At 44.1% G+C, this 22,546-nt stretch overlaps 1 protein-coding gene across 1 annotated transcript; it reads right to left on the bottom strand.

Annotated features, from left to right (window-relative positions):
- Positions 1 to 1,512: 1,512 nt before the first annotated feature.
- On the bottom strand, positions 1,513 to 17,395 carry UPK1B (uroplakin 1B). The gene is made up of 7 exons (XM_021692440.1): positions 17,327 to 17,395; positions 16,105 to 16,305; positions 13,325 to 13,399; positions 12,512 to 12,634; positions 9,909 to 10,088; positions 5,323 to 5,406; positions 1,513 to 1,563 (listed from the first exon to the last, which is right to left on the bottom strand). Exons 1-7 carry the CDS (start codon positions 17,393 to 17,395, stop codon positions 1,513 to 1,515), a joined length of 783 nt encoding a protein of 260 aa, XP_021548115.1.
- Between the last annotated feature and the right edge of the window lie 5,151 nt (positions 17,396 to 22,546).

The following is a 22,546-nucleotide window of genomic DNA, read 5'->3' as shown; positions in this document are numbered from 1 at the left end:
CAGCCAGCAGAGAACATGAGGCACTGGAAAACCTGGTTAGGAGTGGAAGAAAAAGGCATCAGAACACATGGGAGGCATTTCAAAGCCTGGCCCAGAGTAATCTGCTTCCCTCTCTTTCTTTCTTCTCAAAGACCATGGAGAGAACCTTCTCAGCTAAGTGCAGGGGTCATTTATCCTGACACCCGAAGCACTCTCCGGGAGACACAAGGTGAGGCACGGGTGGGGCAAGCTGGTTGGGAGTCAGGACAGGAGCCTTTGCCCCCCTGTGCTGGGAATTAGGGATCAGGCTGCTGTCCCAGCTTTACCAGCAAGTGTGCCCCCACCCACTCCTCCCTTGTCCCTCCCAACCCCGGGGCTCAGCCTAACTCACCAGGGTGCCAGGGTGTGGGATTGGGGCACTCCTTGTGACTGAGTTGGCTGTGAGTAGGACCCTGAAGAAAACCTACATTTCCTTCATAGGGGACATAGTTCACAGCTGGAAGTTTGAGATGCTTCCATTGCAGGAGGAAAAGGATTGAGGAGCCAGAGCTCCATCACCACTCCTGGCTAAGTGCAGCAGGAGTGAAAAGTAAAAGTAAATTTAGAAGTTCCAACCATCTAACTGTACAGCAAGGTTACAGGGCATCCGGCAGGAAACCTCGCCCAGTTGCATTTTCCATCTCCTAAACGGTAATTCCCATGAGCCTAGAAGCCTCTTCTGTTGGAACACTCGTTTTATTACACTTGTATGTGACCAGTTATGCTACTGGTAAAAACAAAAGAAATGAACATATTTAAAAGCCCTCTTTATTTATGAGACTTAGACAAATGCTGAATTATAAGAATTTCTTTCAGGACCACAAACGGAAACATAGTTCAGGAGAGAAATATTTTGACAGTAAAAGAAATTAATGGGAGAACTGAGCTTACTACACGCATGTCACCCTGCCATGTCTGAGAGGAAGTTTTAACCACTATTAACTCAAGTTTGGGCATTGTCCTGGAGAATAAAAGGGTCCTAAGGTGGCATTAAGGGAATCGTTTGAGTCTGTGTAGTTGAGAGCCACCATAGAACAAGGGCCAAAGATCTCTCTCAGCAACCTTTTCCTCAGTTCTCTCACCTGGGCAAGACTGAGAAGAAGGAAAGCCTTTGCAAGTCTCTTTTAGAAAGCAGTGAGAAATACACGCGACCTTGCTGTCCAAATACACACTTGGCTTGCTGTGGTAACACAGGTTCTTGTGGAAATCTTTATGCCCCCAAATTAAAAATAAGCAGGGATGGAAGTAGTTATCGACTTCCTTAAGTCTCCCTTTCCTACTGGCTGTAAGAATGTTGCAGAACCCTAGACCAGGCTGAAATACTAGTGAGAATAATTTTGAGAGGCTGAGAGCCCAGCAAACACCACAGCAACTGACTTGGCAGTTTGAGCAGGAAGGCACAGGGCCCCCGCAGGGTGCAGATGTGGAGAGCTCGCTTGCAGCACCAGGTCCAGAGTCACTGGAGGAAGGTGGTGTGGTGGTGACACTTTGTTCTTAATATTCAGTTCTGCTCCAGTAGAACATGGTACCCAGGAGAACCCAAAACTAGAATACAAAGGAAAAAAACAAAAATAAGGAATTGTTTTAGAAACAACTCATACTTGGGGGAAAAAGGATGTTAGGTTCACTCAGGCTTAGATGATGCTGAATTTTTAAGAGTAATCTTGCCTTAAGAAACCCCATGGGGCAGAGCTAACTCTCCTGCCACTCAGCGATAGCGTCTCCATTCCCCCTTTCCTGCACCAATCTGCACTAGACTTCCCTGTCCGCTGGGGTTGCACCTCTCACGTCTGTGCTAAACCAGCCCCCTGGGGAAATTCTTTCTTCTTCCCATCAGGGCTAATGGCCTTCCAGTGGATTCCTATTTCTTGTATGTACCAATTGGAGGTACAAGTTTCTTGCTTTCTAGCATTGAATCTCTCCTCCCACCAACCCCCTCTTTTCCCAGAAATGCTGGGAAACTGTGACCTAGAATGGCTGCCCCTGAAGAATGCCACAGAACTCAAGGTTTTTGACTCGGGCGAGGGGTGAGAATTTCTGGGTTCTGGTTCTGTTGCAGCTCTACCACTCCTCCCTGCATCTGGAAGGTAATGATAATATTCTTCACCTACCCCAGAGTCAGACGATGGAATGAGAAAGAAATACTATGACCACTAATGTCTGGTGTTTATTGACAACTTACTATACATCAGACACTATTCTGCGTGCTACACATACAACCCCAGTGAATGCTTCCAGAACTCTATGAAGAGACCAAGGACACAGAGAAGGTAAGGTACTTACCCAAGGAGACTGGTTCCCTACCTAGCTACTATTGTGGGGATTTAATGCTAAAAGTATTGGATATAATGTCTTGTCCATAGCAGGCCTTCAATACATTTAGTTCCTTTCACTTCCCTCTTTTGAATTTCAGGGGGACTTACTAGATTCAGAGTCCATTTGATGCTTGTGGAAATGTCAAGAGTTTCAACTGGTCTGGAGTTCTAAGATAGTTTAGAGCCTTTAACATTATCCCACAGTTCCTGCTAGCATTGCACGAACAGAAACTTCACTGTTACCATTTTCCATTCATTCAACAAACTATCAAGCACCTGCTACGTGCTCTGCTAGGCCCTGGGGATACAGAGGGCAGCTGGTTCCCAGGCTTTTGGCAGAGACAAATACATCGTAGCGGAGTGATGGTGACATGACAGAGGTGTGTGTGGGTGTCCTGGGACTTCCTGAGGGTGGGTGAGCGTGAACTCTCAGAGGAGTTCACTTTCCCTTCCTGCCTCACTCAGCTTCTCACCCTGAACCCAGCATTGCCTAAAGTGTGGTGCACAAACACCCAAGGGACCCTTGTGGGTGGGCCTGATGTCAAGACCATTTGCATAATTATATTAAGACTTTATTTGCCCTTTTCGCTGTTTTCCACATTTGCACTGATGGTGCAAAAGCTGGAGAAGGTAAAAATGCTGGCATCTTAGTAGGATTCGAGGTAGAGGCATTGAACTGTGGTAGGAGTCAGTGTATTCTTCACTGCTATGTACTTGCAGTTAAAAAAAAAGGCACTTTAAGAGATTTAGAGTTTTAGAATTTTGAGATTGTTTTTGATGAAACAGTAAGGATGACTAGTTTTATTAAATGTTCACCTTTGAATATACCTATTTTTTTTTGGAAAGATTTATTTATTGGGGCATCTGGGTGGCTCGGTTGGTTAAGTGTTTACCTTTGACTCAGGTCATGTTCCCGGGGTCCTGGGATCGAGCCCCGCATCGGGCTCCCTGCTCAGAGGGGATTCTGCTTCTCCCTCTGCCCCTCTCCCCCCTTGTGTTCTTCTGTTCTTCTCTCAAAGAAATAAATAAAATCTTTTTTTTTTAAAAAAGATTTATTTATTTGAGAGACAGTGCACGTGCGCTCCTGCGCGGGAGTGGGGTGGGGAGCCCAACATGGGGGGCTCGATCTCAAGACCCTAAGATCACACGACCTGAGCGGAGATCAAGAGTGGGCACTTAACCAACTGAGCCACCCAGGCGCCCCTGAATATACATCTTTTTAATATTCTTGCAACAGAGAGTATGCGTAAAGTAGTTTTGTTGCATACTGAAATCTGATGGTTGCCTTAAGGAAAAGCACTTGTGTGACTGTTTGATTGTATACTGAACTAGCCACTTTTTAAAAAGATTTTATTTATTTATTTGAGAGAGAGTAAGAACACGAGCTGGGGTGGGGGGGGGCTGTGGTTAGAGGTAGTGGGAGAGGGAGAAGCAGACTCCCCACTGAGCAGGGAGACCGATGTGGGGCTCCATCCCAGGACCCCAGAAACATGACCTGAGCCGAAGGCAGCCGCTTAATGAGTGAGCCACCCAGGCGCCCCTGAACTAGCCATTTTTTCATGAAACATGATTTTTACTTGAAAAAATGATTAATAGACGAGCTACAGTTATTCAGATTGGATGTTTGGCAGACATTTTCTCAAAAATTTACAAAGTGAGCCTGTCTCTTCGAGGAAAACAACTGGCAGTATTGTTGCCAGTGATAAATTTGGGTGCTCAAGCAAAAATCAGGCCACTTGTTTCTGTCATGGTGGGTTGATAGCATCCCCACGATAAAGGTCCTTTCCAATGTGGCAATAGCAACGAATGTGATTTCTTGGTATTGAGTAAAGAATTCAGCCAACATGTGGAAGATCAGCATAACTCAGTGAACCAGTATTTTCCCAAATGACCAATGCATGATGTTATAGAATCATGAATGGGTAAAAGATTTATGCAAATTGTAAGACAAACCGATGTAAATGTATTTTAATATAATAGAGTCTGAAAAGTTTGTTGACATAGTTTTAGATTCCACATTGCAACTAACCTTTTTTAAGAAACTGCTCGTTATCAAGTTCTGTGTAGTACCAAAGAAGAATATTCACAATTATGTTTAGATAAGCCTATCAAAACATTCCTGGTTTTTTTCAGCTACCTATCCACGGGAGGGTGGATTTTCTTCAAATCCTTCAACCTAAGCAACATACTCTTAACAGATTAAGTGAAGAAGCAAATATGAGGACCCAGCTGTCTTCTATTAAAACCAGACACTGAAGATACTTTTAAAAATGTAAAACAAAGCTACTTTTCTATTTTTTGTTTTGGAAAATAGTCACTTTTTCCACAAAAATATATTGTTAATGCTAACATGTAATTAGTTTATTATTGTTATTTCAAAAGAATTAATAAGTACTTTTTAAAAAAATTCTGGGTTAATTTCCCATAGGGTAAATATAAATGGATATAGCCGCCATAAATAAAAGCTTGTTGGAGTCCTCAATAATTTTTGAGAGTGTAAAGGGGTTCTGAAACCAAAACTTTAGAATTGCTTCCCCAATATAATGGCTCTTAATCCTGACAGCAAATCAGAATCATATGGAAAAAAAGGTTTTTTTTAATGCCTGGGTCCCTGATCCACTGCATCAGAATCTCAGAGGTTAGGGCCCAGGCATATTTTCTTTTCTCCAAGCTTCCCCAGGAAGTGGTATCTAACCACTTAGATTTCTTTGGTATCTAACTATAATGAATTAATGAGATCCAGAGGGCTGGAGCAGCAGACAAATGCTGCCCCATCAGCTAGGGGAACCGGCTAGTAGGGCACATCCCTTCCCCTGGAGGGGATATAAACGCCCCACCTGCCAACCGAATCCACTGTCCTTGGCCTGGTGCCCGCAGCTTCCTGACTAGCCCTCAGGTCTGAGGTTTTGTTTCCAGACTGGCTAGTGTGGTTGGGTTAACCAGGGGCAATCTCAAGTTCTCTCCTTATCAAGTGCAGAGAAATACTCACAGTCCAGCAGAGAATGGCAAATCCAAACCAGGCCACCCCCCAGGCGTGTCGGTTCATCGGTCCAGAGATGAGCTCATAGCATCCCTGGAGGAGCCGGTGATTCCACGTGGGTGTGAGAGAAACCAGAAAAGAAGATGTAAGGGATGGGCGGGAAAGCGGATTTCCACTTGGATCAATACTATTCCAAAGTCTAGGTTAACATAACCAGGTTATTTCCACATCCCCTGGAGAGCTGGGTATTAATGGGGCTTTGCTGAGGGTATAGAAATAGTCCTGTTCAACAACTATTCTAAATCACATTATTTTGTTTCTTTACCACTCAGTCTAACAAAGGTGCTGCTATTTTAGGCTAACATTTTTTCGTACTGAATACATGGGCAATGTATTCTTTTTTTTTTAAGTTGTAGTATAAAGTACAATATAAAGTAGTCTTAATAAAATTTGAGTATTTTTTCTCTCACAGATTTTTTTGGTGATTTTTTTTTTTTTGAGGGCAGAGGTACCTTTTGATTTGTTTGTTCTTAAATAAAAGTGCTTCTGATCTATAAAAATCAAAGGTTTTTTTTTTTAACCATTAAAGGAACCCCTATTTCATGCTGTCCAAATTCTCATTCACTATCATATTTCAACATATCTTTATTAGATTCTAGTGACACCTTGAGAAGCCACGGTGTCCGTGCAAGCGATTCATTTTTTATTAATCAAATCATTCATTCATGCATGCCATAATCCAGTGAGTTTTTATATGCAGCACACTCTGCTCCAGTCACCATGAAAAGTGCATAGGGTTAGAGCTGCCCTCTGAGTGTCCTGTGCTAAAGCTCCGGGAGAAGTCTAGGGAATGCAATAGCCAGGTGGTTCCAGGGACCACTGAGGTCCAGAGGGAAATGTCCTCCAAAGGCTGACCTTGAAGTTTAGACCCTGCCCAGTGGCTACAGGTGGACACTAGAGGTTTCATCTTTCTGACCCTGCTCGAGGCCCTTGTTAACCCACTTAACACACCCTGACTTTGCTAAGCCTGTATTTCCCTCCCATTTACTCTTCTCTATCTATGTTATAGGCATCTCCATTCACCTATGTGCTCAAGTAAAAAATTTTGAAATTATCTTTAACTGTTCTTCTCTTATCCAACATCAAATACTTAAACAAAACCTTTTGGGTCTACTTTAAAAATATATCTCAAATCCAAACACTTACTACTTCCTGCTACCGTCTTGGTCCACTATGGTCTCACTCCAGAATTACTACAACAACCTCTTAACTGGTCTCCCTGGGGCCTGAGTCCACTGTGGGCACCCTACTTATCTTTATACAGTGCCAGAGGGATGCTTGTAAAACATAAATCAGATCACTTCAAATCCCTGCTCAAAAGAAATGGCTTTCTACCACCCTTAAAATGAAATTCGGAGTCCTCCCAGTGGCCTATGGGGCCCTGTCTGACGTGGCTCTGCCTCTCTCTATGAGCCCAGCATCCTCTACCAGAGGCTGTTTCCCTGTAAAGCTAATGAACTTAAGCTTCGGGGCTGCTTACGTACAAGACCATTTCAAGGCCCTGTACCTAATTTTGTATGCATATTTTTAATCGTTTTTCCTAAGGAGGGGATCCTTCCATGCAGAGTCAAGCCCTACAAAATCTAAATCATCCTTGGCTTCTACTCTTCCTTCACTCATTCTGGCCTTGCCATGCTGATGTCCTTGATGTTCCTCTAAAAAGCTAAGAATGCTCCCACTTCAGGGCCTTTGCACCTGCTGCTTCCTTTGCTTAGAACTCTCTTCTCCTATCTTCTTTAAGTGAGTGTCTCATTTCCTCACTTAATTCAGAACTCTGTGCAAGTATTATCCCAATGAAGCCTTTCTTGACCACCATAGAGAAAAACACTCTTTCCCCTGTCATTGCCTATATACTCACCCTGCTTTACTTCTGTTCATGGCATTTATCACTACCTGGAATTTATCATGTATTTGTTTGGTGTCTCTCTCCCATACACAGTACGAGTACGAGGGCAGGGATCTTATTGTGCTCATTGCTGAATCTCTGGAACCCAGCCCAAGTGCCTGGCACAAAATAGGCACCTAATAAACATTGATAGAATGAATGGAGCCTGATACGAAGTAATGATTACAACAGTATCATCTATGACACAGTAACTCACAAACACCCCTGTATCCCTTACTCACGGATCCTCATGCCAATCCTGGGAGGGGGTCGTTTGTCCTAATATGTACCCATAGAACCCACTTACGTCAGGCGCCAGGCCCTGGGCTGGGCATTCAGCGGTGACAAGACAGACATGGGTATTGTTCTCATGGAACTCACAGACAAAAGCCCCAGTTTTTTCACCTCTTCTAATTTAGTTCCTTCTCATGGTGGGGTTTTTTTGTGTTGTGTTGTTTTGTTTTCTCATTGTAGTGGTGCTTCCCTTGATCTTCAGTTCTGTGATAATGTTCCTGAGGTATAATGATCAGAATTCGCCCGTAGCATTTCTGGGGCCGATGGACCACGTGTAAGAATACATATATCTGCATCTGACATGCTATGTGAAATTCTGTTTTCTTCTATTTCCCCACATTTATGAGGACATCCCTAATTTTGTTAGCCTTCATTTATGCAATGTAGATTTTGAAAAGCTGCAATATGGATATGAAAAAGAGAGTCATTCCCCTCTTCAGTCACTCACCCACCAACCATTTCTCAGTGCCTGCTCTGAGCTAGGCAATATGTGAAGTACTGAAGATGCAGAATTGAGTAATGCCTGGTCCTCGAGGAGACTCAGAAAAGAATAGACTTGTGAGCAAATACTTACAATATGACTCAAGGCACCAACTGCAATAATAGAAGTAAAGTATAGGAAGTACTGGGTGGCATATTTTACTTGGTAGAAAGGGATTGCTGTCGGAGAAGTAGCAGGACCTATAACTCAGAAAGAATGGTGGTGTGTGCGAATCTGGGGGACTGGGAGAGGGAGAGGTGGAAAGGTGTCGAGGGTGAAGCATGAGTGAGATTGAGAGAGTAGGAGCACAGAGAGCTGGGGACAGAGAGAGGAGTTTCAGGTGTAGAAAGAACTTTGTCAGGGGAGTAGGGCTACATGATGGTAAGTTTGTAGTTGTGGTGTAGCTAGCGGGCAGAGGAGGTAGAAATGTTAAGGACAGGTGAGGCCAAGGAACCTCAAGGGAGGAGGTGGGAAGGGTTGTCCAAACTCACGGGGAGGTCCCTTGCTACTAGATACATTACATGTCCTTGGGAGATCAGCTGATTATCTCAGGGCAAATACCTTTTTCTGTCCCTTTTACAGAGATACAATCCAATCCAATCAAGATACGTTTGTGTGGGGCCATGCCAGGGTTGAAATACTGAAAGCATTTATTATTCCTGAGAGTGAGCATTATACTGCATATTGTGATGATAAGAAATACATTTAATTTTTAGAGCAGTCTGAAAGTAACTGGTTAAAATGACACCAAAACAATATTGCCAAAAAGCTAAATAAGGGTTGCTTTGAAGGACTCTGAAAAATAGTCTGCATCACTCCCATGCCCTTTTCTGGATGAAGGCAACCGATCCTAGTCCAGGCACCCTTCCAGGTATGGCATGACGATCAGCTGTTCGGTGTCCTTCATTTTGAAAGAGCGCTTTGTATTATTTACTCCCAGACTAAAGGAGTCTGACATTTCTCAATATTTAATGAACTGGCACACAACCAGCTTCCCTCAAAGTGGTAACTCGCAAAGCAGTAGAAGCATTTCGGAGGCTGACTACAAGTATAGGAGAATTCTCCTCAGGCTTTTTGGGAATATTTCCAAGTTCTTTCTTGTCCTTAAGTCTGGGCTCTGGAGCCAGGTTGCTTGGGTTTGAATCCTGACTCAACCAATTACTAGCTGAGGGACCTTGAGCAAGGTACTTCTTACACCTGTATGTCTCAGTTCCTCGTCCATAAAATAAGAATCATACTGGCACCTACCTTTGAGCCCTAAATGAGTTTATATATGTGTGGCACTTGGAACGGTATCTGGCTTTAAGTAAGTACTCAATAAATGCTAGTTTTCAGGATCATTATATCATTCTCATCAGGCTGGAAACACTTTCTCAAAAACCATCTGTATGTAAGCTGCCTTCTACCCAAATCATCAACTTAATATTCTTTTAAGACCATCCTATATTACCACTGAATAATGAAGGTGGTTATATAATTGCTGCATTTACTGTCAGCACTTGCCACTGCTTTGGCACTAGCGAAACACCCTTTTTGTACATACCCCTTCCAATTTACAGTTTGCAAAAACAGAATAAATCTCCGTTTAATGGAAATAGTTTTTGAAATACCAAGCCTATATTCTATTGTACAAATAGTTTGCATTTAAGCAAAGTTGGACTTTGCTATTGCAATTCTCATGTTCTGTTGATTTTATTAAAAGGTAGATTTCCCCAGAACAGCCCTAGATTAGCATCTGCATTTTACTGACAGAGAAGGAAATAGTTGACATAAGGTTTAGGGAAAAAGGATGCAGAATTCTTCATGAGAGATTATTACCTATAGTTAATCAGTATTTCCCTCATAAAGAGCAGGTATTGGACAGAGAGGACTCACCTGCTTGTGATAGTAACCAGGCACTCCTAGTTTGCAAGCCTCCAGGTTGAGAGGTTCTTTAAGATTGTTCACCACACAGCACTGGCGAGGCCAGGGATAGTCGGCATCATTATTCTCAGTCCGGAAGGCAGATGTATATTTCTGCCAGTCTGATGGACCATTTACACCACAGCAATGGTCCTGCCAGCAGAGGACAGATACAAAATTCTCTTCCATGCTCCTTGCTAGAGCCATGAATGTAGCAACTGAGATTTTGTGGAGAAAGAAGATATGGAAAGTATACCATATCTTACGTTTACTAGAATTCCCCAAATGAGAGCTGAGGGTATCGATAACCTACATTTTAGAGCTTACAAAATACTTCCACATTTGTCACTCTATTAGCCACTAATGAGCTCTGATGAGTTCAACTCCCTACTATGCCTCATTTTCCTTCACTGTAAAATATGGCCTTGTTTCCTTCATGCAGTCCATGGTCCTCAGAGTTCCTGTGAGGATTAAACGAGCTAATGTGCCTGACCTGTCTAGTACACTGCCTCGCCCATAGTAAACCCTTAATTATTATTATTATTTTTTAAAGACTTTATTTATTTATTTGAGAGAGTGAGGGAAAGTGAGAGAAAGAGAGAACATGAGCGGGGTGAGGGGCAGAGGGAGAAGCAGACTCCCCGCTGAACAGGGAGTCCGATGTGGGGCTCGATCCCAGGATCCTGGGATCATGACCTGAGCCGAAGGCAGACGATTAACTGACTGAGCCACCCAGGTGCCCCAGTAAACCCTTAATTATTATTAATACTAATATCTTGATACAGCAATGTGAGGGAGGTATGATTATTCTCATATGACATATGAGCAAATTGAGAGTCAGAAAATTAAAATTTTTAGTAGTGACGAAGTGATGAGTAATTCTTCTTATTTTACATTTCTGTACTTTTAACATTTTCTAGAGTAAACTGGAAAAAAATAACCCAAATCTAGTGGCACACAGCTCTGCCCCTACATAAGAGAGGAAGATCAAGGAACGCATAGGTAATAGCCTCACACTGGATAGAGTAGAGGATAGAGGATAAAACATATTTCATATCACTTTCCTTCCTTTGTAGAAATTCTGCTAAAATGTTTCAAGGGAAGAAATTAAAACTATAGACCCGGGCGCCTGGGTGGCTCATTTGGTTAAGCGACTGCCTTTCAGCTCAGGTCATGATCCTGGAGTCCTGGGATCGAGTCCCGCATCGGGCTCCCTGCTGTGGAGGGATCCCAACACAGGGGCTCGATCCCAGGACCCTGGGATCATGACCTGAGCTGAAGGCAGATGCTTAACCCACTGAGCCACCTAGGTGCCCCAAATTAACTGTCTTTAAAGCATATCTTATTTTGTCACTGGATTATGGAAAATACCTTGTGAAGGAAAATAATTATCCTATATTTTGATCTCAGCCTTTTTGGGGGAAAATGGTTAAGTTCAGACTGGGTTTTTAAAAGTTGGTAAGAAGATTTTTCAGATGTGTGGCCATTTGCATTTTCATTTGAAGAGCTTAGTTCTTGCTAAGAGAGTGGAAAAAGTACATGACCTATAGTCAGAAGAGTGACAGAAAGTAAAAAAGTGGCCAGTGAATTGGAGGTCCTAATGGGGTAAAAAGAATGGTTGGGATGGGAATATTTAGATAAATGAAGGAAGTGCTAGAGGATAGAGGGTAAAGAGACATCAAGAAGGGGGCCAAGGCCAAGGGAGTTGGCTGATGATGCACTGTGAGCCAGTGGAGGGGGAGGGAGGCAGGGGGCAGTGTGAGAGTTGGGTCAGATTAGGGCTTACGTAGGGATAGACTTTCACATACACAAGGCCATGTAGGGGTAATAGTGGATATTCTGAAAGACTTGGATTTTTGATGATATTTAAGGTAAACTTGCATATAAGGTATGATGGCCAGTTACAGAAAAGTGGGCAATCAAGTCAGGTCATAGCCCGTGGTCCTTGGCAGGACTAGCCCGTCGGTACTAAATAAGCAAAATAGGCAATATTTGCCACTTGAGTTCACTGTGATGTGGAGGAAGCAAACTTGTTCTTTCAGTGTAAGTGATGCTTGAGTTCTAAGAGGCAGTGTGTGTGATTGATCTCAATTTCTTATCAATGTCATTATCCCTAAATGGAAATTAATCAACATCATGGCTCAGAAATAAAATATAGATTTACGGGTTCCATTGAGTGATGTGCACACAAGAGGAATAGATAAGAATAAATGAACTTGCCTATGTCCAGTCTCTTTTTCTTTTCTTTTCTTTTTTCCTTTTTTTTTTTTTGAGAGAGAGAGAGAAAGCCTCTGTGAGTAGGAGCGGGGCAGAGGGAGAGGGAGAGAGAGAATTTTAAGCAGGCTCCATGCCCAGCCCGATGCAGGGCTCTATCTCACGACCTTGAGATCATGACCTGAGCTGAAATCAAGAGTCAGACACTTAACCGACTAAGCCACCCGGGCGCCCCAGTCCAGTCTCTTTTTGAGTGAAACCGTCCTAGAGGCCGTGGTCCCCACTCTTTGACTTCAGTCCCATCCATACCTTCACTCCTGGATACTGGTTTAGGCACAGAATGCCAAAACTGCAGGCATTACCTGGAGCATGAGTCTGTCCCAGGTCTTGGTGACTCCATTATTTTTCCATTGGTCATCATTGTTTGGAGGGCTATTGTTTTGGTACCTCTCCAGCATCTGCTTCAGGAAGAGGTTGGGTGTGAGCTGTGGTGGGAGGAGACAACAAAAGGAGAGTTAGCACGCTCATCCCCAAGGAAGCAAAATGATTTGCTCAGCCTATTGCTAGGGACACTCAACATCGTCTCCTGGAGTAAAACTTTGCAGAGGCCACGAGAAGGGGTGGAGGGGGTGTGAGGCTGGATGGCTGAAGTCCCCATGAAGGGAGAAGACACCCCCCACCCCCATCTTCAAAGAAATCGCAGTGAGACCAGGTGGGCAGGCATTTTAGGGTGGCTTAGGCTAGGAAGTGGAGAAAAGGAGAGGAAGCAGGATGCTGAATTGAGAGGAAATCTTAGATGTGGTGGATTATTGATCATCCTACGGGAGGGCTGGTGGCCACGGCCTAGTGTGAAGAGCATAGCAGTATTAGCTTGGGCCCCAGGAGTTGCTCGGCCTGGACTCAGGATTCTCCTCTTTCACTTACCAGCTGTGTAAACTTGGACAAGTTACTTCACCTTTTTAAATCTCATTTCTTTATCTATAAAGTGACCATTGTGATAATACATATAAAGTTATTATGAGGATTAAGTAGACTTGTATATTTAATATTAATGCACATATTGGAGTGCCTCGTACAGAGTAAGGGCTTAATACATGTCAGCTACTGTATTGTTACGATGATAATGAAGACTCCTATGGTCATTTTCGCTCTGTGCTTTTTGCGATTGTACTCACAAAGTCTCGTTGTGTTGCTGCTGTGATACAAGACGCCACTTCAAAGCCATATACTATAAACATCAGAATGAAATACTGGAAGGGAAACAAATGGGGAAAAAAGGAATTACATTTATCTCCCAAAAAGAGAGAATTAAAAAAAATAATTGTCATATTCTTTCAGCATATTCATCTAAGTAAAACCATCTAATCATTAATGAAGTTATTCAACAAACCCTCATTGATCAGCTGTTTGGAGCAAGACTTGGTGCTAGGTGCTAATCAGCTCAATTCCCTCCTTAGCCCCAGAGAACAAATGACTACTGAATACAGAGCTTTCTCAGCCCAGTACCCTACATTTCTATTTTTTTTTTTTAAAGATTTTATTTATTTATTTGAGACAGAGAGAATGAGAGACAGCATGAGAGGGAGGAGGGTCAGAGGGAGAAGCAGACCCCCCGCTGAGCAGGGAGCCCGATGTGGGACTCAATCCCGGGACTCCAGGATCGTGACCTGAGCCGAAGGCAGTCGCTTAACCAACGGAGCCACCCAGGCGCCCCTACATTTCTATTTTAACTGAGCAAAACAAACACAAGAGAATGAACTGATGTGTGCATGCATGCATGTGCATGCGTGTGCACGCGTGTCTGTGTGTGTGCGTGTGTTTATTCATTCAATGGCTGGCGAGAGAGTCTTGGGGAATCAGACACTATATAGAGCTTTATAAACCCCCTCTCGGTGAGAGAAATTTTCTTTATGGGTTATTGAAACTTTAGAATTACAGAGGTCAGAAGAAGATGAACCGGATCGTGTTTAACATCCATCATCCGTCCTGACAAGGGTCCAGTCTCACCAGAAAGGAGCGGGCAGCCTCCAGGTACACAGCCCTTCGCCGGCACTCTTCTCTCAGCCCCCGGCCCTGCAGGTATGGGTCAGGCGAGCGGAACACACCTCACTGTGTGTTGCCCTTGTGTGTCTGTGTGTTCACGCTCGCACATGGGCACACACACTTTCGCACGATGCCTCCCCACCACACTGCCTCTATTTATGACTGAGAAATATCTGAACAGCAAGTTGCCTCTGAATCTGGGATGGGAACAATTTGCGAGGGTCTGTCTTCGCTTTCCTCAGTCTTGCATGTTTGCTTTGGGTCCCTGCGTTCTTCTAGGGAAGGGGCGCTGCAGTCAGTGTAGGTGGGGGAAGGCAAGGAAAACTGTGCTCTCTCCCTGGGCAGGGACAGCTCTCTGAGCAGGACCCTGGGCTGCCCTAACGACTCAGCTACTGCTCACAGAAGGGCTTTGGCTGGGGAGTCAGTAGCAGGAGCACCATCAGAGGCCTCATAACATTTGCTGCCTTGTTTTTTGTCAAGAGCTTTGGTGGTTGGGGGCACCTGGCTGGCTCAATCCATAGAGCATGTGACTCTTGATCTCGGGGTTGTGAGTTCGAGCCCCACATTGGGTGTAGAAATTACTTAAAAATAAAATCCTTAAAAGGAAAAAAAAAAAAGAGCGTTGATGGTTCTTCTTAAAGGGGCTCGGAAACCCCTTAAAGACACTCCAGAAAGGAGGCCTGGGGTACAGGGGTTTTCTCCATCAGCCCCTGAGAAGGTGCCTTGCTCCTTCCCTTTGCAGGACATGGTGAAGAATGTTCCCTCCTGGCTGCGTCAGGCACACGTGGCTGGCCCCAAATGAGACCAGGATGCAGGTGAAACTTGTCTCTGGGGACACCTGCCCCTCCTCTCCCTTTCCCTGCATTCTTTTCTCCACTTGAAGAAGTGGGTGCCTTTGCCCTGGAACCAACTCATGCTAAAGGAATCAGAGAATGTAAATGTTCTGCATTCTCTGGGTGCCGGGACAATGTTTAGATCGCGGGAAAAGTAAACCAACAAGCATCTTAAGTTGCTGGGCTTGTTCCATAAAGATGTAACTCAGGTCCTGCAGCATTTGGGTAGGAGAGTTATTTTAGGGTGGGGAGTGGGGGTGGGACGCCATCACCGTGTGAGAAACTATTGTCCTAAGCATGGGGGCAGAGAATAGAGGTCTAGGTCCAATACCAAGGGTTCTTAGCTCTGCTGGTTGCAAGTCTGCTTCCATCTACAAAGGCAGGGCGTGACCTTGCTGTCTGTGGCTCAGGACAGAAGCCTCTCTGTGCATGCATGGCATTCGAGATCCACAGGCACGTGGGAGCTGAAGCTGTCCTCTATCCTCTCTAGTGCTGTGCATCAAGGTTTTCTAGGGTCCCTGAAGAGTAGAATGAATGCAAAATATGGGAAATGCAGGTCTTTATACAAAACCATCGGCCTTGAGCTCAAAAATGTCAGAAAAAGATCATGTTTTCTCTTAAAAATTCGTGCATATTTTGTATTTTATATCCTAAAATGTCAACGACTGATTAATATTAAAATAATGCTTTAGACTACTTATTGTCAAGAGAACAAAATCTAATGATCATGTTCTCACTGTCTCTTCTTTGGCCTATGTAGCTCCTGGTTGAACCTGCTGGATGTGTGCAGACACCAGGTAGAGAAGCACAGAGCTGGAGAGTGCTCCAGGGTCACCCCCAGGTTTCTCCCCTGTGGGTTCTCTACACTGGAATCTTCTGGACTTGCAATAGTGGAGGACATCCTTGCCCCCACATGGACAAGCTTCACCTCAGGGAGAGTCTCAGCCTCCTTGTCACTCCTCCCCTGGCTCTCTGCTCCCACCTACCCCACTACAAGCCAAATCACTGTGCTCAGGGAGGAAGAAACAGTCCATCGAAATTGATCCAGGAGGCAACTGTGGAGAGTTTTAACGTCTCACCGCCAGAAGAATTTTCCTGTTGGATTTCATGATGCCTACAATGCCTAGAACAGACAGGCAGAAGAGGCAGATGCCGACAAACATTCCAATCCAGGCTGCCCCATAGATGTCATCATTGTCAGTGGCTTCAAGCAGCGCGTAGAGGCTGTGCTGGTCGGATACGAAGAAGATGCACTCTGCGGTCAGGGCGATGCCACACATCTGGGGGAGAGGGCATTCTATCAGGCCGGTGGTCAGGAGAGCAACATTGGGAAAGGGATGCAGAACAGTGGGGGAGGGGGTTATGAGAGAGACTCACTCTGTCCTGCATAGGCTCAAAGCCATGGACTTAAACTCATCACCAGGAAATCAAACAGCTCCTCCATCCTATTAATAAGTTGTATGCTTCCTCCCGCATGTCACTCTGTCTTATTGCTATTTGGGAAAAGACCCAGACAATTTTAGACCATCTAGAGTCGTTGGGGCATGAACCACTCAACAATATCTTCTTGTATGGGGATAACCTCCCAGCCCCACTTCCACTGCCCTCTGCCCAAATTCCTGGATTATAATATTTGAACTAGTCCTGGTCATACTCATCAGTGCCAGAGAACCAAGGAACCTTGGTGGTTATCTTTCCCACACTCTGCATTTTATAGACGAGGGCTCTTGGCCTTGAAAGCCGATGACTTGTCCAGAGTACAGTTGGTGGCGGGGCTGACCCTAGAGCCAGCGATCCTGACTCTTGAGTGCGCTGTCAGCACACTGAGCCCACACAGCCTGGACTCCAAGCCACTCTGACTTTCCCGGCACTGGCCTCCATGTGATAAGGACATGTAAACGCAAAACATCTGTCCCCAACAGCCTTAACAGAACAGTTCCATGGAGCTCAAACCAAGGTGAAATAGGAAAGAAACACCAAAGTGTGTGTGTGGTGGGAATGTTTAGACATTGACCATGGTGGACATGGCTTCTTTCAGATTTTTGTGTTTTAAAGTTGGGAGGGAAATATCCTTTTTTTTTTTTTTTTAAACCATGGTCTTTCAACATATTGCATAGTTATATATGATTATTTATATAAGTTCTAGCTAACATATTTTACTAACACATTTCCTGGAATGAAGAAAAGGGAGAGGAAGCCAGTAATTATATCATTATTTTCCTTTAAACTCTCACTTTTGATTAATCCAAAAGCTGTGATTACAGAAGGAACAGAATTTCCTGAAAAATACTCGTTACTTACACCAACAATCACATTTCCAAAAATCAGCAGGCCCTGGAAGCAATGAATGGTCGAGTCATCTTTGGCCATCTTCAGGATTTGGCACAAGCTGGAGACACAGTGGAGAACAGTACAACTGAATAGGACCAGGTGACAAATGCTTCTCCATGTTCCATGACATGACTACCTCACACCATCGCAGATCACCTTCTTGCATTCCAAGGCATCCAAACCAAATTCAGGCAATCATTTAGCAAGGGCGGGAATTTGGTTACTAAGCTCAGGAATCACTATAATTTTTTTTTTTACCATAATTTTATGAAGAAGAAGAAGAAAAAGGGAAGCTTGCTGGAGTCTGATCAGTGACTTTCAGTGGTCCTTTAAGGTGTGGAATATGCAGACTGCACACAACTGTGTGATGAACTGAGGTCCTGCATGTCGACAAGTGCAGACATGGGGTGCTGAGGACTGGGCAGGGGTCCTGGCATGGCTCTTCCTGCCCTTGGTTGTGGTGAACCAAAACCCAAAAGGTAAACCCATGGCCAAAGTTGGCAGATAGGGCCCATAGGGGCTACAGGCAGCTGTTAAAAACCATTATTATCAGAATATTTTGTTACCTTCAAAAATAATTGGCAATTTAAAAAGTACCCTGCTTATTTACCCAAAGGATACAAAGATACAGATTCGAACAGGGACCTGCACCCCGATGTTTACAGCAACATTATCAACAATAGCCAAACTATGGAAAGAGCCCAAGTGTCCACTGACTGATGAGTAGATAAACAAGATGTGATATATAGATATATATATATCACATATATATATGTGATATATATATATATATATATATAAAACAGAATATTACTCAGCCATCCAAAAGAAATGAAATCTTGCCATTTGCAATGACATGGATGGACCTAGAGGGTATTATGCTAAGCGAAATAAGTCAATCAATCAGAGAGACAATTATCATATGATTTCACTGATATGTGGAATTAAAGAAACAAAACTGATGAACTTAGGAGAAGGGAAGGGAAAATAAAATAAGAGGAAAACAGAGAGGGAGGCAAACCATAAGAGACTCTTAACTATAGGGAACAAACTGCGGGTTGCTGGAGGGGAGGGGGGTGGAGGGCTGGGGGAACTGGGTGATGGGCATTAAGGAGCGCATGTGATGTGGTGAGCACCAGGTGTTATATGCAACTGATGAATCATTAAATTCTACTCCTGAAACCAATACTACACTATATGTTAACTAACTTGAATTTAAATAAAAACGTGGAAAAATAAATAAGTAAATAAAAATTAAAAAGTACCCTGTTGCACAAGGCAGGGAGTGGGAGAAGAGGGGCTGACATATAGTTCCTTCCATGCGCGGCTCTCCTCGGTGCTTCTCACACACACATCTCATTCTTATAGCCCAAGATTAGGTAGAAAACAAAAAAAGGTGAGGAGCCTCATCCTGCCAATGAGGAAACTAGAGCTTTAATTTAGGTAATTAAGATCTGCGGGGTCACGCAACCAGTAAGCGGGAGAACCAGGCTGGAGACCTTGGTCTGTGTGACTCGGGAGCCCAAGCTCATCCTCCAGCCCACACTGGCTCCCAGGAATTATTTAGGAGGTTTAGTGCTTTGTATGGCACTAAAAATAAGTGGGCCTCTCCCTTCTGAGGAGTCTCTGGAAGGAACATGAGGGTAAGTGTATGGGTCAATTCCTTTAGCTTTTGTACTTTAAAATACCTTCAGAAAAGCCATCCAGATCTCTTACTGTGGTATTGATTTAAGTGACTAATCACTTCTGCATTCATGTTCTAAATCAAAATGTATTAAATGATACAACTTGAGTTTTGAGGTATACAAAGATAATAAGGGAAACTGCTGTAGTCTAGGATTTTATGCTCTAGTAGGGAAGCTAAGATAGTTCCTAAGTAGCATATTTTAATATGTCTAGTAAGACCCTGAGTGCTGTGGGAGTTCTGAGTAGGGAAGATGTAAGCCTTGCAAAATGTGTATGGTTTTGATAAGTAGACTAGAGATATAGGGCGATGTGGGAGGAAGGTGGGAGTCGCCATTCCAGGGAAAGGAAAAATCAGGGAGCAGAGACCCAGAAGAGCAAGGTGACCATGAGATAGCAACTGAGGCAGTTTGGCTAAAATCCCAGTTTGTATAGGGGATTAAAGGGAGGCAAGCTTTCTACTTGACTCAGACCTTGTTAAAATTTAACTTCATTGTTACACTGTAAGCATTAACAACCTTCCACATAACCTCAACTTCTCTATTTTCCCTTACTCGTTTGCCTGGACAGCTGTGGGAATTGAAGGAGTTAAAATCCATAAGTGTTTTGGGCCCAGAATTGGGTGCATCAGGGGTCCTCCATTAGTGTTTGCTGAGTGAATAGAAGAAACCGGGCCATTGTTACAAGATCTTTCTGTGTAGTTTCTGTTTAGAAGTGACATTCAGAGGGGGGAAAGATGGCGGAAGAGTAGGGGACCCTACTTCAACTGGTCCCTGGAATTGAGCTGGATATCTACCAGACCACTCTGAGCACCCACGAAACCAGCCTGAGATGTAAGAAGATCTGGATCTCGACAAACAGAATATCGCAGGCGGTTGGTTTTGAGGTACGAATCGGAGAGCCGTGATTCTGCGGGCAGATATCGGAGGATAAACGGCAGTGGGAGGGTGCCTGGCTGTGGGGATCCTACACCTCGGTGAGTGACAGCCTTGCACGCTGCAGACGGGGCACAGGCTCGCAGACCGGTAGCGGTGGGGAAAGGACTTTAGGGCAGCCCCGGGGTGGAAACCCGGAGTGGCGGGGTCGCGCGTGCGTGAACTGGGGGCAGCTGGCGGTTTTAGAAGCACAAAGGGCAGAGACGTGCCCCGACCTGGAGGCAGGACTGGGAGTGCTGCGGAGGGGCGCACAACCCAGGACGCTGCAGTTTTTAGCAGCACGGACAGAAACGGAGATGGTGTGGCCTGGAGAGCTCCCTGAAGAACAGACTGCAATCTCTCTGCTCTGAGGCAGAGGGTTGGAAACGGTCTCTTCTGCTCTGACTCGCGGAAGAGATGCGGAAAGCCGCCAGGGAAAGCCGCCAGAGAACAAAAGCCCCAAAAACTGATTCCCGCTGAGCCCATCCCCCGCCACAGGGGCGCAGGGCAACTCCGCCGAAACAGGGGTGCCTGAGTAACAGCGCGGCAGGCTCCTCCCGCAGAAGACAGGCTGGGAAAACAAGAGGCCAGCAACCCTAAGGTCCCAAGGAAACAGGTGTATCTTGCTTGGGTTCTGGTCAATAATTTGGACTCTATACATTCCCTCAAACACCCATCAACAGAATGACTAGGAGGAGGAGCCCCCAAAATAGAAAAGACTCAGAGATTATGACTTATGCTGCAGATTTACAAATGGATGCAGATATAACCAAGATGTCGGAGATGGAATTCAGGCTAGCAATTGTGAAGACAATGGCTAGAATGGAGAAATCAATGAATGGCAACATAGAGTCTCTAAGGGCAGAAATGAAAGGTGAATTGGCAGAACTTAAAAATGCTATCAGTGAGATCCAATCCAATCTAGATAATCTACAGCTAGGGTAACTGAGGCAGAAGAGCGAATAAGCGACCTGGAAGACAATATAATAGATAAAAAGGGAAAAGAGGAGGCCAGGGAAAAACAACTCAGAATCCATGCAAACAGAATCAGAGAAATATGTGACACCATGAAGCGTTCCAGTGTCAGAATAATTGGAATCCTGGAGGGAGTGGAGAGAGAGAGAGGACTAGAAGATGTATTTGAGCAAATCGTAGCTGAGAACTTCCCTAATCTGGGGAATGAAACAAACATTCGCGTCCTAGAGGCAGAGAGGACCCCTCCCAAGATCAAGGAAAACAGGCCAACACCCCGGCATGTAATAGTAAAACTTGCAAATCTTAGAACCAAGGAAACCATCTTAAGGGCAGTTAGGGGGAAGAGATTCCTTACATACAGAGGGAGGAACATCAGAATAATGTCAGACCTATCCACAGAGACCTGGCAAGCCAGAAAGCCTGGCAAGACATATTCAGGGTACTAAATGAGAAGAACATGCAGCCAAGAATACTTTATCCGGTAAGGCTTTCATTTAGAATGGATGGAGAGATGCAGAGCTTCCACGACCGGCAGAAACTGAAAGAATATGTGACCACTAAGCCGGCCCTGCAAGAAATATTAAGGGGGGTTCTATAAAAGGAGAAAGACCCCAAGAGTGATCTACAACAGAAATTTACAGGGACAATCTATAAAAACAACATCTTCACAGGCAACATGATGACAATTAATTCATATCTTTTAATAACCAGTCTCAACATGAATGGCCTAAATGCTCCCATAAAACGGCACAGGGTTGCAGATTGGATAAAAAGACAGGGCCCATCCATATGCTCCTACAAGAGACTCATTTTGAACCTATCCAGACTGAAAGTGAAGGGATGGAGATCCATCTTCCATGCCAGGGGACCTCAAAAGAAAGCTGGGGTAGCAATTCTTATATCAGACAAATTAGATTTTAAATTAAAGTCTGTAGTTAGAGACACAGAAGGACACTATATCATTCTTAAAGGGTCTATCCAACAAGAAGATCTAACAATTGTAAATATCTATGCCCCCAACATGGGAGCAGCCATCTACATAAGCCAACTGTTAACCAAAATAAAGAGTCATATTGATAACAATACGTTAATTGTAGGAGACCTCAATACTCCACTCTCAGCAATGGACAGATCATCTAAGCAGAAAATCAACAAGGAAACAAGAGCTTTGAATGATACATTGGACCAGATGGACCTCATAGATATTTACAGAACATTCCACCCTAAAACAACAGAATACTCCTTCTTCTCGAGCGCACATGGAACTTTCTCCAGAATAGACCACATACTGGGTCACAAATCAGGTCTCAACCGATACCAAAAGATTGAGATTATTCCCTGCATATTCTCAGACCACAATGCTTTAAAACTGGAACTCAATCACAAGAAAAAAATTTGGCAGAAATTCAAACACTTGGAAGCTAAAGAATGTTTCAAGAATGTTTCAAGAATGTTTGGGTCAACAAGGAAATCAAAGAAGAACTTAAACAATTCATGGAAATCAATGAGAACGAAAACACATCGGTCCAAAACCTATGGGATACTGCAAAGGCGGTCCTAAGGGGGAAATACATAGCCATCCAAGCCTCACTCAAAAAAATAGAAAAATCCCAAATTC

The sequence above is a fragment of the Neomonachus schauinslandi genome, chromosome 1 (genome assembly GCF_002201575.2).
Source record: "Neomonachus schauinslandi chromosome 1, ASM220157v2, whole genome shotgun sequence".
Taxonomy (NCBI): domain Eukaryota; kingdom Metazoa; phylum Chordata; class Mammalia; order Carnivora; family Phocidae; genus Neomonachus; species Neomonachus schauinslandi.
The sequence above is the reverse complement of the archived record's forward strand: the minus strand, read 5'-3'. Positions and strand labels throughout refer to the sequence as shown.

Bases quoted from the DNA above. Each gene is read 5' to 3' on its own strand.
- UPK1B (XM_021692440.1), bottom strand. From the start codon at position 17,395: ATGGCCAAAGATGACTCGACCATTCATTGCTTCCAGGGCCTGCTGATT. The intron at 13,400-16,104 runs GTGAGACGTTAA...TTTCCCTTCCAG, and splicing joins ACAGGAAAATTCTTCTGGCG to TATTTCATTCTGATGTTTAT. The intron at 5,407-9,908 runs GTGAGTCCTCTC...CGGCTCCTCCAG, and splicing joins CTGGTTACTATCACAAGCAG to GGATGCTATGAGCTCATCTC.